Genomic DNA, 22,168 nt, shown 5'->3' on the forward strand with positions numbered 1-22,168 from the left:
AGGTACTTCCTAGATGCTCATTTAAAGACAAGCTTGAGAGGGAACTCAGATCCTCTGGCCTCCAAGCCTTATGGGACAGCCTGATAGAAACAGCTCTGACTCTCAGATCTTACTCTGCTGTCCAATACATTTAGCTTCCTTGGGTCAGCAGATTCAGTGGTAGAAAATGAGTGGATCTGGTTTTCTTAGAAAATTCTGGAGCATCTATATAGCTTGTTCACATGCACTTCAATTTTCTTTACTTCTGGTTTTTGTTGTTGTTGTTGTTTACTATAAGTAGATCAGAAACTTTCTAAATCCATGTTACAGAACATGACAGATATTCATTCCTGGCTGGGTTCAGGAGAGAATGAGGGTGATACTGAGCAGACCGCCTGGACATCCACCTATGACTCATATCAGCTACTATGGTTGGGTCAGTTGCTGTAGTCATCCATGGAAAACAAGTTTATATGACTCATTAGATCATATATATTCTTGATACTAACTATTTTGGAGATGTTAGTGTAAACCTAGAGGATTTTGTACACAGTCATTTCATTCTCCAAGAATACCTCACTTTCCAGCAGAGAGTACTCAAGGGATTACAGGTTCCCTGTTTTGGCTGGTCTGGACAAATGCATGTTATGCTTTAATTCCCAGCTAATCAGTGAATGGGCCAGCCTGATAGCCATTGTTCTAGCTTCTCTACTGAGGTAGTCTGTTCTCTCTTGCAGAAATATGACCCAGACCTGTTCCGAATGGCCTTGCCTTGTCTCAGTGCTATTGCTGGGGCCTTGCCACCGGATTATTTGGATACCAGAATCACAGCCACACTGGAGAAACAGGTTTCTGTGGATTCAGATGGCAACTTTGACCCCAAACCCATCAACACAATGAAGTGAGTCCGGATAATCTCTAAGCTGGTCCTTTTTCCATTACCCAGCATTCTCTCTTTGAGAATATAGCAAGAAATCTAAGCTTCTCCGTACTGGGCTGGCAAGATAGACCAAGGGCCTGCTTAGGCAAGCACAGAGATGGAGGTTAGATCCTCAGCACCATATGCCATGGCAGCCCAGTCCCCAGATGTGTTAAAGTGGCCACAGAGTCCAGGCATGGTGGTGCAGCCCTGTAATCCCAGTGCTAGAGAGGCTGAAAAGAGGAGGGTCACCATGAGTCTGAGATGCATAGTGAGACCCTGTAACAAATACATTTTAAAAAAGAGAAAGAGAGAGAGAAAGGCTGGCCAGATAGCTCAGTGGACTAAAGCACTGCTTAAGCAGAGCTCAGTGGCTGAGATTTGATCCCCTATGTGCTATACTAGCCCCGCCCCCAGGGCATGCTGAGACTCTGAGATTGGGTGTGGTGGTGCACACCTATAATCCCAGTGCTTGGGAGGCTGAAAGCAGGAAGATCACTATAAGTTTGATCTGTGTAGTGAGACCCTGTAGACCCTGCACTAAATACAGAGAGAGAGAGAGAGAGAGAGAGAGAGAGAGAGAGAGAGAGATCATCAAATAAATGTCGCCTGAGGCATTGAAAGAATCACTCTGACAAATGATGCAGTTAATTTATTAATGAGGTCTTTTGACAGAATTTTTGCTCTTTGTGAATTAGAACTGTATAGCTCTAAAAACTTTGTACATCAAAATCAGTTCCACAACTGTGTATCTGTGACATAGTCCTGGCAGTGCCACTCCTCCTGCTCAGCAGTGGCACCACATCTGGAGTGGCTTCCACTTCAGGTTAGCTGGGGGCTTGAGTCCAGCTTCTGACAGCTGGTCACTAGTTCTATCCTCCTCTTACCACACCTGACCAAAATCTGCCCATGTTCGGGGAAGTTGTAATTTTTTTCCGTGTTTTGCAGTTTTTCTTTGCCTGAAAAATTGGAATATATTGTCACCAAGTATGCTGAGCATTCACATGATAAATGGGCCTGTGACAAGGTAGGGATTATCGTCCAATTGACAATTGTCAAGGGGAAAAAACCAGCCCCAGAACATTAAGGGGTCCAATTCTGGAAATCTGCCTGCTTTGTCTAAGTGACAGCCTCGCCATGCCAAGAGCATTCATTATTTCTGAGCAGCAGTTTCCCTGGGGTTGGTGGAGGCTGGAGAAATTCGCAGCTGCAGCTGCTGATACTGCTTTTGCGTTTCTCAAGAAAACGTTCAGTTCTGAAAGTGGTAACTTCTTTTGTAACATTGTGCTTCCTTGAGTTCAAGGCTCAAGTTTGTGCTTGCATGTATTTAACTTAAATGCTTAGTGAAGGTAGAGCGGCTTTATTTTATTTCTTTGAATGTAGCATTGAAAAGGGAGAACTGAAATTGAATTTTCTCAGAAGCTAAAATTTTTAACAGGAAGAATTCACAAATCATCTTCCTGTGGCAGACACTACTAAAACTTCCCGATACTCCCTTATTAATAAGCTTGTCCATCTGGTGCTTAAAATTCCTCACCATGTGAGGTCAGGCTGTTTAATAAGTTTATTGCTTTGTCAGGTCTTTAATGCTGGCAGGCAAAGTGGGAAGACTGCCAAAGACACCCAGGATTTCCGTGGGCAGCTAGTGAAAGATTGGGGGCCTTGTTTAGCTTCAGCTCACAGCTTGTAAGGGTGGACCTATGTCCCTAGCAAGGCCACACAAAACCATCTTCCTATGGGAGGCCTGTGGATGGGGGACACCTTGTGCCACTAGCTCAGTCTGTGTATGGATCTGGGCTGAGCATTATTCCTCTCATGAAGGCCTTTTGGGGGCTGTTGGTAACAGCAATCACTGAACTGTATGGTGGCCTAATACCTTGTGATTGTAGCACAGTCTGGCAAAGCTTTCCTTTAAAGGGCCAGATAATAAGTAGTGGAGGCTCTATATGCCAGGCAGTGTCTGTGACGACTACACATTTCCATTCTCGTGACACAAAAGTAGCCATAGACAAAATACAGAAAAAAAAAAAAAAAAAAAAAAAAAAAAAAAAAAGAGGGGATCTGTGTTCCCATGAAACTTGAGAAGAAGAGTCAGTCAGCTGGACTTTCTCAAGGGCCGTTGTTTCCCAACCCTCACTCTAGCATCTGGTTTGTCCAAGAGTCTTTTCCATATGGCCCTGGCTAGCCCAGGAATGAAGAACACAGTGTCCTATGTGCCCATAGCAGCAGCTTATCTGTCCCTGAACTGTGTAGTTCCTGTCCTGCACCTCTCCGGAGCCTGTGTGGTTTCTTCACCACCATACCATGACTCCAGCTGCCATCATCTTTGTGCTGAGCCTTGTAATGTCCTTCTGACTGGCTCTTCAGGTGCTTTTTGTCCAGTCTGTCCTTCAGATCACTGCAAAAAGCTGTAGCTTCAATATGCAAATTTATTCACCTTTCTACTACTCCTCCTGCCCAGCCCATTCTTCTTATAAAATCCCTTAACAGCTTCTAACCCTTCTTAACATAAAAGTCAAATTCCTTCTTATGGCCTTGCGGGCTCTGTTCAATCTGACCTCTGGTATCAGCGCTCCCTCACCCTCTGGCTCCAGCCTCACCCCTCCCCCTTCCTGTGCCCACCCCTCTGTGTGCCTCAAACTGGCTTTGTCTGAGCCAGGTGCTTATGCCATTCACTAGCTCATGCCTTATTTCCTTCATAGCATTTTATAGCAGATAGGCATTTGCCCCAATTGTTAGCTTTTTCACACTCAACATTAAGTTTCACTGGAGCAAGGATATATGTTTGCTCACCACTGACAAGCAATCATTCATTAGCTAAGAAAAGAAAAACTATTTTCCTTGCCCTCAAGTACCTCACTGACTTATGCAAGAAACGCAATAAACTAGCCTCAGTAGGATGGGTGTTCCAGGCTGCTGCCGAAGGCCTGAGCAAGCCTAGGGCTAGAACACAGCAGTTCTTAATCCAGCCCTGGGGGCACGGGCACTTCCTGTAGCTGAGGATATCTACAGAATGTGCAAAAGCATGACAAGTTGTTTCTGGGAAGCAAGTCCACCAAAGGCCTTGGGGGGTCAGCAGGGACCAGAGAGAAGTTGGTGGCTTTAGGGAACCACAGATCAGAGAGCTGAAACATGCAATAGGGGAAGAAGAGGGAGGAATCTGGAGAGACTAAAAATAAGATAATCTCTTATTTTTAGTGTGAAGACAGTTTTATTTTTCTTGGAAAATCAACCCCAAAAATCCGTAAGTCCAAATTAGGACAACCAGACCAGCTCTGCAGGCCTCAGAGAGCTGGTCACCTTGTACTGCAGCCACAGATCCTTTGGAAAGACCACACCATTGTAACCATGAAAGGGAAGGCACTGATTCTATGGACAGCATTACTGTCCTGTTTAAGAGCTTTCCAGCCCCATATTCTCACTGTGTCCAACCTTATTTTCCTCTATGGTAGCTTAAAAATCATCTGTCAGTCTATTTTTATGTAAAAAAAAAAAAAAAAAGTCAAGGAAGTTAAAAAATTATATCCAACAGAGCTTTTGATCTAACCTCTTAGAAATGAGGTTCACAGTAATGTTAGTGAAACAGCTTTCTTCAGGAAAAACACAGTAGGATGTGTCCTTGAAGTGAGTGTGTTGAAAAGTAATCTTCTCAGTGGAAAGATGTCAATTCCTAGGGGGCAGACGTGAGAGGCGATCAAGATGATCAAGCATTCATAAATGAGGTAGAAATTGAGGTGGGATCAGTGGACAGAAGTGAGACAAAAGATAGCAAGGCCCAAGATCCAGTGTGTCTGTACCTATTGAAACTAATTCTTTATGTTTATTTGTACATATTTGCAGTTCATGTAGCTTATAGTTATCTTTGGCTGGTCACTTGTACATACTACAGCACGTTTCTTTCATTCCATTGGCTTCCCTCTCTTTCCCTCCCTCCTCCTTCAGGTCCCCTATCCTACTTTGCATTCCTGTTGACATCATTTGTTTTAGCTCATGTTGTAGCCAATGATGTTATAATAATTGCGGTTATTAGGTTCCTGTAATGGCATATTTTTATTCTACATATTTCCCCTTCCCTCCTCCTCACCCCACACTCATGTTTCCTAGGGCCACTTCCCTATCACAAGAGATCCATCCTCCTGCACCCCTCTATCCATGCTTTTCACTTTCTTTGTTTATACTTTGCCTCACTCAAATGAGAAACACCATATGTTGTAGCTCAAAAATCAAATGACAAGGAGGCAAGTCCAAAAGTTAAAAGAAGCGCCTTATTTTAGCTGGTACCCAGCGGCAACACCTAAGTGCCTAAGTGAGTGCCGAGCATTGACAAGGATCAGTATTTAAGCTTGAAAACTGGAAAAACAGGGAAGGGGAGGGGAGGAAAAAGTGGCAGGGTCATTAGTTCATAGGGTGGTCCTGTTGGGTGGGGGTGCTGAGTTGGCAGTTACAGAGTTCATTAAGATAAGAAAGTTTGGGGTACAGATGTCATAAGACTTGGGTCACAGGAGTGAGGAGTTGGGAGGGGTAGGCGCATACAGAACAGGAACCTGGTGAGGTTAGAAGGGCAACAAAATGGAGTCAATGTTGACAGGGTACAACACCATACAGTATTTAAGCTTGTGTGCTGGTTTATTTCACGCAATGCTTTTTTTTCAGGTGCATCCATTTTCCTACAAATGAGAAAAGACCGTCTGTATAGGCAGATATAGAGGGCATATAAAAGGGTTTTCCCATGATGGTAGCTGGCAGTTGAGTGCCCTGAGCAGGTGATTTTGTGACTATGACCTGAAAGTGTAGAAAATGACTCTGCGGAGAGGTGGCTAGACTACAACCAGGGAGACTGCTCAGGAGCCGCTGATGTAATCCAGATAAGAGGTGAGGTTAGCCAGAGCTGACAAACAGCAAGGAGACTAGAGAAAGGCAGACGCATGAGCAGACCTTAGAGTGGGAGGTGTGAAGAATACAGAGAGCAAGTGCCTACAAGGACACTGTGCTGCTGGGAGCCCAAGAGGAGGAAACACTGACACAAGTAAACTGTTGGGTCGTTTTTCAACACACTGGGCAGTTCCTGTAGGACATATAAGCAGAGCTTAAGTCAGTCTGGAAATGAGGAGAGAGCTCTAGTCTAGACATACTAACTTAACATTTGTCATTAATGGAACTGAAACTGTGGGCCTAGAGGTGACTGTTTCCTGAGAAGGGACAGAAACTTGGAAAATATGCTCATTTAACAAATGAGAAGTAGACAAGATGGAGAAAAAAGCAGCCAGGAGTGTGGGGGATGTGAGGCTCTAGAAATCTGGGGTGCCTACCTCGAGACTGCATATACCGTAGTCACCCAACCAATATCTGTTTGGTAACTTTTAAATTCTTAAATTTGTATGCCTGTAGGAAACAAGCACTGCTGAAGTTCTGCTCTGGAAGACGTAGACACGGGCACAAACTCGGCAGCCCACTGTGTGCAGTGGGCAGTAGGTCCACACCCTACATGCCTGTCAGCCCTGTCCCGTGTCTGCTCTGAGACTGACATACTAACCAAGACCCACTGTTTTCAGAGTCTTTTGAAACATCCTTAGAGTTTAAGTGGTCCTGAAGCACAAGTGAGAAAGTAGGAAGGACAGCACCCAGAACAAGAAGGAACAAAGGGGCAGAGGTCAGAATGCAGGAGACAGAGGCCCTGACAGGCTTAAAGGATCTGTTAGACATGTTTAAGGAGGAATTTCCAAGCTCTGTCATGATCCATTATTCCATGCACGAAATAGACCCAGGGATGTGGGTCACATGCCAGGGTCCTTTGAATGTGAAGGATATCTGAACTAAAAACATTCCTACAGAGTCAGAGTGGATGGAAATATGGAATTTCCCTGGATGAAAATGTGAAGACCCACCCACTAATAAGGCCTTTCAAGACATTAACAGAGAAGGTAAGAAGAGGCAGCCGGTGGTAAAGTAGTGTGGCCATGCTGATTCTGTCCTTGGGGCCTGTGCCGGATACTCAGAGGACTTTAGGGCAGTTCTTTAGAGACCTCTAGGATTCAGAGCACTGCTCCTGTGCTTGCCAGTGGGCAGCACCTACAGTCTCTAGGAATGTAGGAGAGACTTGGTCTGTTCTTTGGCTCTGAGAGCTCCTGGCAAAAGCAGCAGCACCATTCAGCACTGGGCCACACAAAATGCACCTGTAATTCTTCTAGAGTTCATTTGGTTTCTAGGGCAAAATAAGGAGACGGAGCAGGGAATTACTGGGAAAAATTCAGATAAGAATGATTTCTAATACATATAGAGAGTAGAAAGTCCCTATGGAAACATAAACAAATCTGTTGCATTTTTTTTTAATTAGGTAGTTTGGTTCATCTCAACTTTGAATTCCTACCTTGCAGTCAAAGTTCTTTGTAAGCTTTAGGCCTACCATCATGTATAAAGGACATCATATATGTCTTTTCTTGAATATCAGCCTTGTGAAATTGTGTATAGATCAAAAGAAAATCTTAAGTGTGAAGAAATCTATTTCCCAAGCTGAAACATCTTTTGTGCAGAGACATTTTAACAATGTCTCCCTTAAACAGTCCTGCTATTGCTCGTCTTTACATACAGAATGTGGATAATATCATCAATACAATGGAGAGTTGCTCTGAGAGCTAAAAGACTGAAGGCCTGGGATCTTATATGCAAAGTAGCATACTGAATATTGTAGGCAAGATGCATTTTGATCTTGTTAAAGAAGCCTAGATCTAACTAGAACCCTGTCCACTATGGGCTCCAACTTCCATGGAGAAATAGGCCATGGAGAATGTGGGTGTGTTCCATAAAGCTCTTCTGTGCCAATTTTCTTCCAGGAAAAAGAAATTTATCGTTGGCCTGCCAGAGAGTCTCTGAAAACCATGCTGGCTGTGGGCTGGACTGTGGAGAGGACCAAAGAGGGAGAAGCTTTAATTCAACAACGAGAAAATGAGAAACTTCGCAATGTGCCCCAGACCAGCCAGGTATGACAGCCATGCACAGAAGCCAGTACTGACTACATAAAACCATAGAGCATCTGGGAAGGCTTTTCATGGGGTACTGGGGAGACCAAGTCAGTGAGCCTTAGGCATTTGGAGAGATATAGCTAAAGTTGGGGTGCAGGGAAGAATTTTTAAAAAAAGCAACTGGCAAACCAAGTAACTCTGCTCTACTTTCCTAGGGCAATAGCTACAGCCCAGTGCCCCTTGACCTCTCAAACGTCGTGCTCTCCAGGGAGCTCCAGGTCAGTACTGGTACTTGCAGAGCAACCTAACTTGCTTTTTACACCCCTTCAAGTGAGTATATCACCTCACGAAGAGTTATAGAGAAGAGTGAGGAGGAGAAAGAACGTCCACAAAATGTCACTACCAAGATATCAAAGTTGGAGAGGGCCATATTATATAGAAGCCCTAGGAAAACCTCAGTCTCCATAGACTTAACCAGTGATCCAGTAAGGGGACTGTATGTTTCTTTGTAACAGAAGATGACTGTAATACCTTAAAATTGCTGTGTCAAAACCCAAAAATAAATAAATGAAAAACCTAGAAGAAAATCTGTGAAACTTGGCCCCTGAGTAAAGGTGCTTGCTTGGCCCTTGTAAGTCCCTGAAACCATAAGATCTTGCATATCCCACTGTGGACGTGATAAGTTCTCCCATAATGGGGCAGACAAGCTATTGTTGCAGGACCCAGAGATTAAAAAAAAAGCAAGAAAGTAAAACTAAAAGGCGTTCTCCCATTCCTCCCCTCCACACATGTTGATGGCTGTGGCCTCTCTAGTCTGGGGCACTCGCTCCTCTAAGAGGCCATCAAACCAACCTGTTGGACCTTAGAGAAACTTTCTTTCCAAAGCACATCATTCTAAGTCACTGTCATATGAGCTTTATGAAAACATTCTGTTTGAGAAATCTTTTTTTTTTTTTTTTTTTTTTTTTCCGGAACCAGGGGATCGAACTCAGACCCTTGCGCTTACCAGAGAAGCGCTTATTCCACTGAGCCATCTCCCTGGCCCTGAGAAATCTTATGTACATATGGCAGTTTCCACCAGGATGTGGTTACCTTTAGTTTTCTAAGTTAAAAATCTTAAAGGATTCTTGAGTTTTGCTTGCCCCTAGGGCCCCCACCTATACTACCCTACCTCAGGTCAGGAATATGAACTCATGCTTCTGTGATAGATGGAAAGCTACTAGCACACAGCTTCAACTGCAAATGTGTCTGTCTCATGAATGCATTAAGCTGCCAAGACAATAAGCTACAAGGGAAGGGCAGAATTAGAACTTGTTTGCTTTGTGTATGAGGAGCTATCAGGCTAATGAGGTGCACAGGCACAGGCTAATTAATGATGGGAGACCTTCAGCAGTGTGCTGCTAGCATTTGGGGATGCTCTGCTCCAAAGGCTGTCTGAAATAGCCTGGCTGATATAAAGCTGTTTTCCACACTTGCTTTCTCTTTAACATGCATCTCCTTTGTGGAGTACAGGGGATGGTGGAGGTAGTGGCTGAGAACTATCACAATATCTGGGCCAAAAAGAAGAAGCTGGAACTAGAGAGTAAAGGTGAGCCTGGTTCACAGCCTCCCTCAAGGAGGATGAGGAGCAGGGTGGGGCTGGGATGGGAGCTATCTTCCCCCAAGTGCAAAGGAAGGTCCAAATGTGTAGCCATCTTTCACCTTCCTGACTCCAGGTGGTGGGAGTCACCCTCTTTTGGTGCCGTATGATACCTTGACTGCAAAGGAAAAGTTCCGGGACCGAGAAAAGGCACAGGACCTATTCAAGTTCCTCCAAGTGAATGGCATTATAGTTTCTAGGTGAGTCATCTTTGAAGCGGTTAGTGGGATGGGGTGGGGCCCAGGGTCACCTGCTTACAAAATTCCTCACACTCAGGATTACAGCTGATGCTTTTGGAGAAAGTTATAATGCATGCACACATTCATGTACAAGCACTGTGCCAGGGCCTTTTCCTTGTATATTATTCAAGCAGTTGGAATTACAAATAACATCCATAATAAACCCACAAAGCTTTGAAATTTGGGCTTTGTTAGAGTGCAATGAGAATCTGAGGCACATGCAAAACAATGTAAATATGGTGTATTATTTTTTCTTCAAAAAATTTCTTCCTTCCGTCTTTTACAGTGGTCTCACTCAAGTCTAGTTCAAAAACTGTATATCTGGAAATTACAGGCTGAAAGTATTATTATTTTGTTGCTTTAGATTACAAAACAATAACAAGTATAACTGACAGAAAGGCTGCACAAAGAAAATAATTCTTAGGAAGTTACAACTTCTTTGAGGAGATTGCATATATTGTGATTTCCTAAGACATTTTGTTTCAAATATCTTTTTAAAATTAATTAATTAATTAATTAATTAATTATTTGGTACAGGGTCTCACTATGCAGCTTGGACTTGTAGTGATCCTCCTGTTTTAAGCTTCCCCAGTGTTGAGATTACTGGCATGTGCCACCACACCCAGTTTCAGTGGCTGGCATGGCATGCGATACCAGCAATTAAACCTGGGTCCTTGCACTTGCCAGGCAGGCAGGCACTTAGACCACCATGCTACCTCCCCAGCCCCCTCAAATATTTTTAAGTCAAAATTATCTAGATAAATGTTTCATATGAAGATAATCTTGACTCCACAGGCCTGAAAGACGGGATGTGTTTTCTCATTGGCCAATGGTTAAGGACAGGCTATGCTGTGTATCATACTTGCTGATTCTTTTGCAGGAAAAAAAGAAAAAAAAACACAAACAATAGTTCCTACTCTGCTATAGCCATTCCTCCTGAAAGAAATGCTTGATAGAAAGCTGCTGTTTCTGCTTTCAGGGTTTTTGAAATAGCACTCTTGCCAGTGAATGTCAACAAATAAATAAAAATCTGTACAAATATTTCCACTGTATCTCATATTACAAAATTACACTTCTTGCCATGTTGTTGAGCAGTAAAGGTCAGACAGCAGGAGACAGCCTCCAGGGAAGCATTCGAGGAAGAGTCCCATGGTTATTCTAATCCTGTGCTTAACACCAAGACGAATGTGCAGCACGATTTGCTGATAAATACCTTGCTCACAGAAATGAAAAAGTCCCCTTTCTGTAACTCTAAAGAAAGGCAAGGAAGCAGGGGAATAAAGGAGAAAGATAACTGAATTCAGCAAGCCTATCCACAACAGTTACTAAGCACATGGAAGCTCCCGTGGGAGGCTCTCAGATGAGAAAATGATCAAGGGTGGCCCACCACGGAGGAGATCATAGGATCCCGCCCCAGTCTCAGACGCCCCTATACTTAGCTTCCCTATCACTTGATGACAACCCATCTTCGGTTGCTTAAACCGAAACCCTTGACTCCTCTTGTCTCCACCTACATCCAGTCCTTCAGAGACTCTTGCTGGTTTTATCTTTCAACTATGCCCAGAATCTGCCCATCCTCATGCCCTTCTAGCCATCACCACCATTTCCGTGGCAGCCCCCCTCACTGTCTGACCTAGCCTTGGCCCTGCCATGGTCAATCTTAAAGCATAGCAACCAGAATGATTCTGTTATACTGTGATTTACATCATGTCACTTCTTAACTCACAGGGCCCAGCAGCTTCCCATCTCAGCCAGCGCAAAAGCACAATTACAGAAGGGCTGCAGGGCCCGAAAGGATTGATCCCACTGTCTGCCCTACTCCATTCTGACTGCTTCCCAACTTGCCCTTCACCCCTGCTGGCTTTTATGCCCCATCACTTCCACACAGCACACATGGTTCTGTTCCCAACCCTCGTGTTTCTCTCCTTGTGCCGGGAAAGCTCTTTCCCCAGACATCCATCTGGCCCACCTCCTTTAAGCCTTTATTTCAGTGTCCGTTTCCCAGTAAGACCAATCCTTAATACCAGTCCATGAACCCTCACTCTTCTACTCCCCAGCCTTTTCATCTTGCTGTCATTTTTACTTTTGTTCATATAACTTACTAACTTCTACCAGCCACATAAGGTATATTTTGTTCATCTCTACTGATGCGTAGCATGTGAGTACCACAAAAGTAGTGATTTACGTTTTCTTCTCTGATTTATCCCTAGTTCAGTGTTTAATACACAAATAAAGATCTTTCTTTTAAAAATCTATCCACTCTTAATGAATAGAATGATTTTTTCTAATGGTGTTTGTAAGTAGGATCACAAGTCTGCATCTTGTACAGCAATTAACCACTAAGAAGAATATATGCAGTGTATTATTTGTTGAAACTGTACTTTCTATTTGATTTGAAACTGTCTCATTGCTATATGTTTATCAATAAAACTTTGAAAAGAAAGAAAAAAATAAAAAATAAAAATCTATCCAGCAATGATACATGTATTGCATGCATAGAGAGAGGTTTCCATGCCAGGGGAAGTTGGTTGCATGCCAAGTCATGTCATTAAGCCAGAATGGCCTTGGATGGGGTGGGGGATGTGATGCACCCAAGTCACACGATCGTCTCTGTTACTTCCTGGGGTCTCCCATTTCCAACTTAGAGGTATGAAGGGTATGGATCTGGATGCCTCCTCCATGGAAAAGAGGTTTGCCTACAAATTTTTGAAGAAGATTCTGAAATATGTTGACTCTGCTCAAGAATTTATTGCTCACTTGGGTGAGTATCACTGAGAAATATTTTTTTAAAAATAATTTGATATTCTTTTATCAAAGAATGATCCTTTCATACTAAAGCTCTTTGTAATTTATTTAGATATGATTTTGTAAGGGGTAGAGTGGACAGTGGCTGAGATTTTTTTCTCCACTTACAAAAAGATAGTTTAGCCTTTGACTTTCCCATGAGACTTGATCAGCCATTTGTTAATACAACTTATCCTATTGATTTTCTTGCTGTTTCACTATATGACTGAAGACATAGCATTCAACCTCTCTGAGGGTGCTTCCTCACTGATCAAGTAGAGAAGATAGTGGAACATCTGAAAGAATTCACATAAGAAATAACCAACCAGCACATTTGTAAAATATATTTCATAAAATCATATAGGCTTATGTATGGCCTTCAGAAAAGCCAGTTTCTAAACTGCTGTGATTTTTGTTCTGTTTTCTAACTCTGGCCAATGTTGCATTACCTGTGTCTTTGTAGAAGCCATTGTCAGCAGTGGAAAAACTGAAAAGTCTCCACATGACCAAGAGATCAAATTCTTTGCCAAAGTAAGTGGTTCACTGCACTTAACCAAATTACCTTCTTAGGGTCTCTGCTACTTATGGTGTAAGTTAAACTGATCAAGCAACAACATCTGAAACTCTGATGGCTTCAGTGAGACAGCTGTACATTTCTCCATTGTAGGAGAGACCTCAAGTAGGTGGGAGTCCAAGGAGATTGGCGTCTTGCTTGGTTCCATATCATCATCCAAAGACCCAGGTTCTTCCTCCCTTCTTTCTCCCCAACCACCAGAAGTGTGGTTCATATCAGTGTTCTCCAAACAAGCTTAGCTGTGCCCCATCTAGGGGAAAAAGAGAAGAGGGGTGGGAATCTGCTGCTTTTCAAAAATTCAACCCAGGGTCTAGAACATAGTAATTTTAGCTTCATCTACCTGCAATGGAGACTGAATAGTGCATCTCCTCTAGATGGTCCTCTACCCTGGTAAAAACCCAGGGAGATTTATTGCTAAGAGGAAAAGGGAAAGAATGGATTCAGGTGCCAGTAAGTCTTTTCATCCATGTCATCTTGCCCAGAGAACTAATGGCCTAGAAGGTTTGGCATTGCCTTGCTCTGGGAGACAGAGATAGACACTTGAGCCACCTGGAGTATGTTGTTAAGGGCAGGCCCAAGAAGCCATGTCTGCTTGCAAGTGTCCCCTCAAACTTCCCTCTAAATTCTATCAGATCTCAATGGGCCCCTAGACAGTGGCACTCTTTTGCAGATATCCCCAGAGCCTCTGGCTTGAGGCATAGGAGAAAAAACATATAATGAAAACTAGCATTCAAAAAGTAAATGTTTCGGGGCCAGGGAGATGGCTCAGTAGAATAAGCACTTCCCTGGCAAGCTCAAGGGCCTGAGTTTAATCCCTGGTTCCACCAAAAAAAGTAAATGCTCCTGGAAATTCTAGAACCAATGGTGAGAGGCACTTTGAAAACTGGTAATGAACTTTTTAGCAGGTTCAAGTAGCAAGGTTTTGGGCAGCTTCCTAAAAGTTGACATATGGTGGATTTTGCAGGTTCTCCTCCCACTTGTTGACCAGTACTTCACCAACCACCGCCTCTACTTTCTGTCATCTCCTCTGAAGCCTCTCAGTAGCAGCGGTTATGCCTCCCATAAAGAGAAAGAGATGGTGGCCAGGTGAGTCTACACAACAGAAAGAAGCTCACTGAGTTAGCTTTGAGTTACTGAGATAATCAACACACTATTTAGTACCTGAGATAAGAAACATGTAGAGAGCAAGTATTCCACTCAGAGCTCTGGAATTTCCAGAGCAAGCCCTATTGCTTTGGGCCTCCACAGGGAGTCGGCATGGCAGCGATGGGGAGCAAAATGCCTACCTCACAGCCAGAAAGCAAAAGAGGAGAGGACAATGCTGAAGTCCCACCAATGCATTCAAGGGCACAACCCCTCTGGCCAAACAGCCTCCCGCTGGGCCCCGCTCCTAGAAGCTTCACTACCACCAGCAACAGTCTGGAGACAGAGCCTTTAACACAGAGATTTGGAGCCCATTAACCAAAATAGAGCAGCCACAGGGCTTGGGAGTGTATATTTAAGATACCAGGTGTCTGGGGACTAAATGGCAAGTCTTCTGAAGAAATGAAGTGGAGTCTGATGATCAGTTGCTCAAAAGTTTTGTTGTCATCTGGATTTTGAAAGAAATCATACTCATAGCTATCTGTACAATTTCAACAACTAAAAGTACACCACTGGGAGGATCAGTAGGACTTGGGAAAGATTTACATACAAGTCAACCTGTATCCTGAAATGACATTCAGAAGAAAGCAAAGATCATTCTGCAGCCAGGGAAAAATGAATGCAGTGAGGTGAAATAGGCAGGCACTGCTTTCAGTTCCATTCTTATTCCTTTTTAAGATTAAAATTTTTCAAGGTGAATAGATTTTATAAGACCTAGCACAGATGATCTGAGATTTGAAATGTACAACAACATATACCAAGTTAAGTATCTAACAAAAAAAAAACATGTTTTCTTCAAAAGCATCACCTTCCATATGCATTGCTCTGCTAGTAACACCTATATAAGCTCTCAAAATATGATACCCTTAGAATCATGTACTGATCAAGGATCTGAACATTTTCAGGATATAGACATGTGTTTTTTAAGAAACTAGGGAGATAAAAGCAAGGTGATGTAGTCAGATAATCCACCGAGGGCAGGTGCATCTGTCTACTTCATCTATTTCTCCTACATTATTAATTCATGGAAATGTAACATTTGTTCAACTACTAGAACATTTGTCACTGCTAGAATATGACCTGGAGCTCATCAGCCTGGCAAATAGATTTCAAATCCATCAGCATGCTTACCATCCTCCCATGGTGGTAGTGTTTGTCCTGAATGTGTTTGTGTTGCCAGACTCTTCTTTGCCTCATTTTTGCTTGCCAGACCTCTTTGGGTTCTGGTGCCATTCAGCTTGGGATCCCAGGCCGCCTCCCCTAGAATCTCTTTACCACCTTGGGACTTTTGAGGGGAAAAAAGTAGCTAGGAAGCCTCATGATTAAGTCAGAAGCTGGGTCTATCATGCCTCCTGTTCTCTTTGTGTTGGATCTGTAGGAGATGGCTTATGTTTCTAACCAGCAAGGCATTCAAGCTCACATGAAAATCTGTGAACATTCTCCCTAGCATTCATGCACCAGCCATCCAGCATCCCCATCTTTGGAAGGATGCGCAAATTTAGAATTTGGCTAACATTTACTAAACACTTGGTGTGGCTAAGCACTGAGCTTAAATCTTCAAGTGTAAGAGGTATTACTCATTTGTGAAACCTCGCATCTTACATTCGAAGTACTACCTGCATGCCATGATCTGCACTTTGCAAATGAAGAAGTTATGGTTCAGTGAGGTTCATTCCGGGGTCCAAAGTACCCAGTAAGTGAGGACAAAACTAAAAGCATCATCCTCTCTGTCCGCATTGCATGTTATTTATATTCTACCATAATTACTTATTCTCACTTCAGGCAAGAGAAACCCTAAGCTCTCAAAATATGATACCCTTAGAATCATGTACTGATCAAGGATCTGAACATTTTCAGGATATAGACATGTGTTTTTTAAGAAACTAGGGAGATAAAAGCAAGGTGATGTAGTCAGATAATCCACCAAGGGCAGGTGCATCTGTCTACTTCATCTATTTCTCCTACATTATTAATTCATGGAAATGTAACATTTGTTCAACTACTAGAACATTTGTCACTGCTAGAATATGACCTGGAGCTCATCAGCCTGGCAAATAGATTTCAAATCCATCAGCATGCTTACCATCCTCCCATGGTGGTAGTGTTTGTCCTGAATGTGTTTGTGTTGCCAGACTCTTCTTTGCCTCATTTTTGCTTGCCAGACCTCTTTGGCTTCTGGTGCCATTCAGCTTGGGATCCCAGGCTGCCTCCCCTAGAATCTCTTTACCACCTTGGGACTTTTGAGGTGGACAAGAGGTGCCCAGGAACTCTGGCTCCTTGTAACTATGGCTAAGGGCAGGGCTTCTTCTTACCTCATGGGCACCATAGGAGACAAGCAAGAGACTTAAGAAATTTTAGGTCCTGGCCTGGGGATGCCTGAGAAAGCTCTTCCAATAGTGAGGAGAGCCATGTCAGCATTAAGATCAAATAGCCCAACCTTCTTCATTAGTGAGAAAAGTGTTTTTAAAACATTCTGCACAACATGTTCTGTCCAACCACTTTGAATCCGGAACTGAGTTTATTCTCCTTCCATTCAGGAAATTAGGAGATGTATTTATTACAGATTAGAAAGCTGATGCAGAACAGAGTGGGAATTGTCCTACTAACCTGTTTTGAAACTGTCTCATTGTTATTTCTCTAAAAAAAAAAAAAAACAGAGAGTAGAAAATGGGTTTTCCTTGAGACATCACGTTATGCCTGGCCCAGACCCAGAGCATCTGCAAAGCTAATCACTTTCTTTGGTGCTATTTGTTTTCCTGCTCCAGCAGCAGGAGTATATGTCAAATAAGGGCCAACCCATATTCAATTTCATACCACCTGGATGCCAAATTTCTGTTAAGTTATCATGAGTCCTCTTGATGCCTTAGGCCAAGTGTTCCAATTTATTTCCACCGCAAAACAGTAATAACTAACCACAGGAGATTTTGGCTATAATTTTGCTATAGACAGCCCAGAAAAACCCAAGGAAATAATTGAAAACCATGTAATAGTGAGCAAGTTTCATCCCTGCCAACATTCGGGATGTGTTTTGTCTCTGTTTGAGCTGTCCTATAGAAGACTTCTGTCCTGTTTGAGGCAAGGAGCCCCATGCAAGTTGTGAAGGAGAGACTGGCTACAACTGCAGCTCAATCTCCTCATGGAATCCCATGGCCTAGATAGGGTTTGTTTGTTTGTTTTTGTCTTCTCTTCTTTCTCACTTTCCATCCCATTGCTTTCTGAAAGGTTTTCGAAGTTCCTATCTACCTATATTCTGAGGACTTACCCTCTGAAAGCATCTGCAACACAGATGACACGGTGGCCACAGGGCCCCAGATGAGGTCTAGCTAGCTATAGCATTTTCAGAAACTATACGAGGCCTTCTCTTAGGACTATGGAAAGCCGAGCAACAAGCCGCAGTTGCATCTTCAAGTGGTGTTAGAGAGGAAATTAGGTATAAAGCATAGAGGAGGGTCATAAACACACAAGCAGACTACCTAGGTTTTCCAAGTTTCCAAGGAACCAAGTAGGACAACAACCCAATCAGGCCTGCAGACTAATGGGACATGACAGTGAGAATACATTTCTTAGAACAAAAAAAAAAAAAAATTGACACAATCTCACTCCCTACCCTAACCATTAACATTTTTCCTATCTCAATATGTTGCTCACATCCTGACTAAAAACAGCCTCAAATCCTACTTGAAGGCTGCAAAATGGTTTGCAATCCATTGCAACATGGAAAAATCATGCTTTCTTTCAGAATCCTCATTTATTCTCAAATGTCAAGCAAATGAACATTTCAACATGTGGTATCCTTAGTGAATGAAAGTTTTTCACAGGGTCACTGCCAAACACTCACATCACAGCAGAGGGGTTGTTTTCAGTAACCTCAGAACTGCCTACACATTACCTTTGGTGACACCAGCGACTATGTTAACCACATGTCTTCCTGAGCTTGGTCCAAAGGACTCTTCAAGAAGAATGCAGGGAATCTTCCTAAATACCAATCTGTGCTTTGTGATTTAGTGTGGAGATTGGGAGGAGGGGTACAAATTACTCCTTGAATCCCTATGACTTTCTGAATTGCATTATTTTCTGCTTCAGCCTGTTCTGCAAACTTGCTGCTCTTGTTAGACACAGGATTTCCCTGTTCGGTAAGTGAGAAGTGTTGTTAAAGACTGAACCCCTCCCTAGAGTTATCCTGAACTTGCATTTTGCCATATTTGTGGCTCCCTCAAACAACCTGAGCCTTGGGACTAAGATGTCACCTAAATTCACCATAGAAAATTGGTCTGAAGCATGATAAATGACCTCTCTGCACCCCTAACAGCTCAAATTTTCCACACCAATGAATGTTTTAAGCTCTGCCTCTGACATCTATCGTGGGGCAAGGGCTGTGTCAGACCAGAGATAAATGTCTCTGGACACAGTCCTGGCACCATGTGGTGGTAAGTTCTGCTGGGCTGTGGCTTGTACATATTGAGAAGACAGGCTGAGTGGCCTGGGGAGTCATGGGCAATATTTTTCTTTCTAGGGAGTGATTCTGCTACAATGGTGAGCTGTCTTCACATCTTAGCTCAGACCCTTGATACAAGGTAAGTCTGCCAGTACTTCTCTAGATTCTCCAGATGCCCTCTCTGACTACCTCCTTGGGCAGAGATAAATCTGACCCTGGAAGTCTGCACTGTCTTTTCTCATCCCCATGAGGTGAAGCTGCTATAGAGGCATATACTGAATGCTCAGGGATAAGCATACAATCCACACTCATCTTCTCTTACTAAGATGCTCACCTTTCAGAAGATGAGACACATAATGTAGCACAGCACCAGTCTGTGCTTCACTGTCCCCAGAAAGAGGAGAACTAGTGGGGAGACCGTAAGCATCCTGAGAGAGATGAATGTTATCACTCTGGATTCAACATGCCCCGGAAGGCAGCACAGAGAGATGTGGTGTGTAGGGCTGAGGGGGAATGCGAAGCAGGGAAGGAATGCTTGTAAAATCATAGGTAAACTCTGGTAATATTAGCAAAAATGATGAGATTTTAAAAGAAGTGGTGAAAAGAATTGATAGGCAGTTTTCTTTTACATATATAAATAGAAATATACAGTATATAAAATATATATCAGGCCTAGGAATATAGCTCAGCAGCATAAACACCTGCCTGGCAAGCGCGAGGTTCCAAGCTCAGTCCCTGATACCAGAAAAAAATATATATATATATATTATGCCTGTTAATTTAACAAAATGTTGGGCTTCAGTGTATTTTCATACACGCATATACCTCGATCATCTCTGTCCCCGTTATCCTTACCCTCCTCTCCCATCTCCCCTGTTCCCTTCCGCTTGTCATTAATGGTCTCCCTTTTGCTTCATGCCACTTTAGAGTGCCATCATGTTTAGGGAGAACACAACACACTGAACTTACTTCACCTAACGTTATGATCTCTAGTTCCATCCACTTCCCTGCAAATGACATAATTGTGTTCTTCTCATGACTGAATGGCCTCCATCATGTAGGTGTGCCATGTTTCCCTTACCCATTCACCTGTCAATGGCCACATTGGCTAGTTTTCCTTATCTTGTCCATTGTGAATTATGCTGCAATAAACACGGGTACCCACATATGGTATGCTGATTTTGATTCCTTGGGTTGTGTACCAAAGAGTGCTACTGATGGGTCATGTGGTAAGTGTGATCATAGATTTTTGAGAAACAAAAAAAAAAAAAAATCCTGACAGGCAGCATTAGCACTCTCATTAAGAAATGCTCTTGTTGGGGCCAGGGGATGGCTCAGTGGAATAAACACTTCCCTGGCAAGCTCAAGGGCCTGAGTTCAATCCCCGGTTCCAACAACAACAACATCAAAAAAGAAATGCTCTTGTCAAAGCTGGGATTTGATACATTCTGAGCCCCAGTACAGAAGAGAGCCACCAAGCTAAGAGGGTGGCCCAGCAGTGAAAATTCACAAAAGGGGATATTTTGTAAAAGGGGATAAGGATAATTAAGGGTATACTATGTGTTTTGAGAAAAACAAACATGCTATCATGACATCAAGATAGCGATGCCATCAAATCAGTGACAGTGAACCTTTGAGAGACCAACTGCCCAAACTGCAATCCAAAGTTCGCTGCAATTCAGTGTGAGCATCTGGCAGTTGGTTGCTAGGACAACTGGGCAGCTGTGCCCACAGAAAGAGATATGCATGTCCACTTGGTATGTGTGCTACAGGTTCGCCAGCAGTGGACTGAGCCATCCCAAGCAACCAAACTCCTTTACAGCTGGGATGAGGACTTTTATTACTTATTCATTTATTTATTTGGTAAGGGATCTCCCTACACAGCCCAGACTCATAGTGCCTCCTGTCTCAGCCTCCCCAGCACTGGGATTACAGGTGTGTACCACCACACTCAGTTTTAGTGACCAGCACAGTGGCACAGCGTGCAGAACCAGAGATCAAACCAGGGTCCTTGAGCTTTCCAAGCAGAAGCTGAGACCACTAAGTGATCTCCCTAGCCCCTAAGACTTTCTTACTCTAAGAAACATGCAGACAGGCTTAGAGGGAACCCAGGTTATTTTTTCTAAAAGCAGTCATTAAAAATCATTCTGGGTAAAAGCCATAACTTAAAAGCCCATAAGACCTTACAAAATAGGAATGAGCCTCACTGACTGCTTTCCTTGTTGTTGTTGCCCTAACTGGTTGGATGAATACCAAAAAATACTATAGACAAAAAAAATCTATCCTTGAAGCAGACCTGTCATGATCTTCTGAATAAGATGTAGAGATATGCACAATTAGACATCACTTGTAGTTTTTGTTCCAATCCTAAATTTTTTAAATAATTTTATTGAGAAACAAATAGCTATGAGACAGTTTCAAAATGGATTAATAGGACAGTTTCAATAATTAATACATTGCATATTGCTATCTTCTGTATTGGTTATTCATAGTACAGAATGCAGACATGATATCCTGTCCACACACACTATTAGTACAAATGTTTCTATTCAATGAATTAAGAGAAAGTAGCTCTATATCTGTCCTAACTATTTTGAATATACAGATACAAAGTGGTCCTTCTTTTGTAATTTTTTTATTTTATTTTATTTTTGTGAAGCCAGGGATTGAACTCAGGCCCTTGTGATTGCCTTGTGAAGTGCTTATTCACCTGAGCTATCTCCCTGGCCCCCCAATCCTAAATTTTACAAAATAAGTTTTGAGGAATGAACTCAGATGCTCCTTGCTAATTTCCATTTTCACAGGGCTCACTTCAATGTTCTTCCCCCACCTCCAGCCTAATTAAGCAAATTTTTAAGTCATCTGTTTTAAAAGAACTATTTGTCCCTTTTCTCTCTCCTCATCCAACCAAAGACCACCCCACAAACTGAAAGAAGTCTAAGCTGCAGTCAATGTGTTCCCTCACTCTCACTCTCCCCAGGTTTTGTATTAGAAGGGATCATATCTCCATTTGCTTTATCAAGGTTGCTACAAGAAAAGTTTTCTCTTGGGGCCAGCGAGATAGCTCAGCAGTCTAAAGAGCCTGCTTAGGCAACCTCAGAGACTGCAGTTAGATCCCCAGCACCACTGCTGCACCAGCCCTGCCCCCAGGATGAACTGAGCTAGCCACAAAATCTTTCTTTAAAAAAGTAAAGCTTTCCCTTGCTGCTTTCTAATAAGTGTCCACACACACCTGCTGTGACCTTGTATAGCTCTCAGCTGACAGCATTGTTGTCTCCATGTCCTGATGAGTAGAGCAAGGAATTGTTCCTGCAGTGAGCATACCATCCACTTGCCAGGCTCTGGGGCTGTGTGCTCCAGGTCTCTCCCTCGATATGCATGTTGTCTCATTCTTCCCTTCTTCCTGACCCAGTGTCACTGGGTGACTGGGATTTCAAGCCTGGTAGCACTTCAAGTCACCAGGAGGGGGGATGGTGCTTCTGCTTCTGAGCTCTGTT

General features: G+C 43.0%; 1 protein-coding gene across 1 annotated transcript in view; it reads left to right on the forward strand.

Annotated features, from left to right (window-relative positions):
- The window catches only part of Ryr3 (ryanodine receptor 3), a 622,696-nt gene that overhangs the window by 488,017 nt on the left and 112,511 nt on the right, over window positions 1-22,168 (forward strand). The window contains exons 50-61 of the mRNA XM_023703237.1: window positions 717-880; window positions 1,847-1,925; window positions 6,730-6,819; window positions 7,729-7,875; window positions 8,073-8,135; window positions 9,370-9,445; window positions 9,573-9,696; window positions 12,381-12,496; window positions 12,983-13,050; window positions 14,058-14,179; window positions 18,320-18,369; window positions 18,750-18,810. Coding sequence (XP_023559005.1) covers window positions 717-880; window positions 1,847-1,925; window positions 6,730-6,819; window positions 7,729-7,875; window positions 8,073-8,135; window positions 9,370-9,445; window positions 9,573-9,696; window positions 12,381-12,496; window positions 12,983-13,050; window positions 14,058-14,179; window positions 18,320-18,369; window positions 18,750-18,810 — 1,160 coding nt within the window. The remainder of the gene's footprint in view (window positions 1-716; window positions 881-1,846; window positions 1,926-6,729; window positions 6,820-7,728; window positions 7,876-8,072; window positions 8,136-9,369; window positions 9,446-9,572; window positions 9,697-12,380; window positions 12,497-12,982; window positions 13,051-14,057; window positions 14,180-18,319; window positions 18,370-18,749; window positions 18,811-22,168) is intronic.

Source organism: Octodon degus, unplaced genomic scaffold, assembly GCF_000260255.1.
Source record: "Octodon degus isolate 3935 unplaced genomic scaffold, OctDeg1.0 scaffold00166, whole genome shotgun sequence".
NCBI lineage: Eukaryota > Metazoa > Chordata > Mammalia > Rodentia > Octodontidae > Octodon > Octodon degus.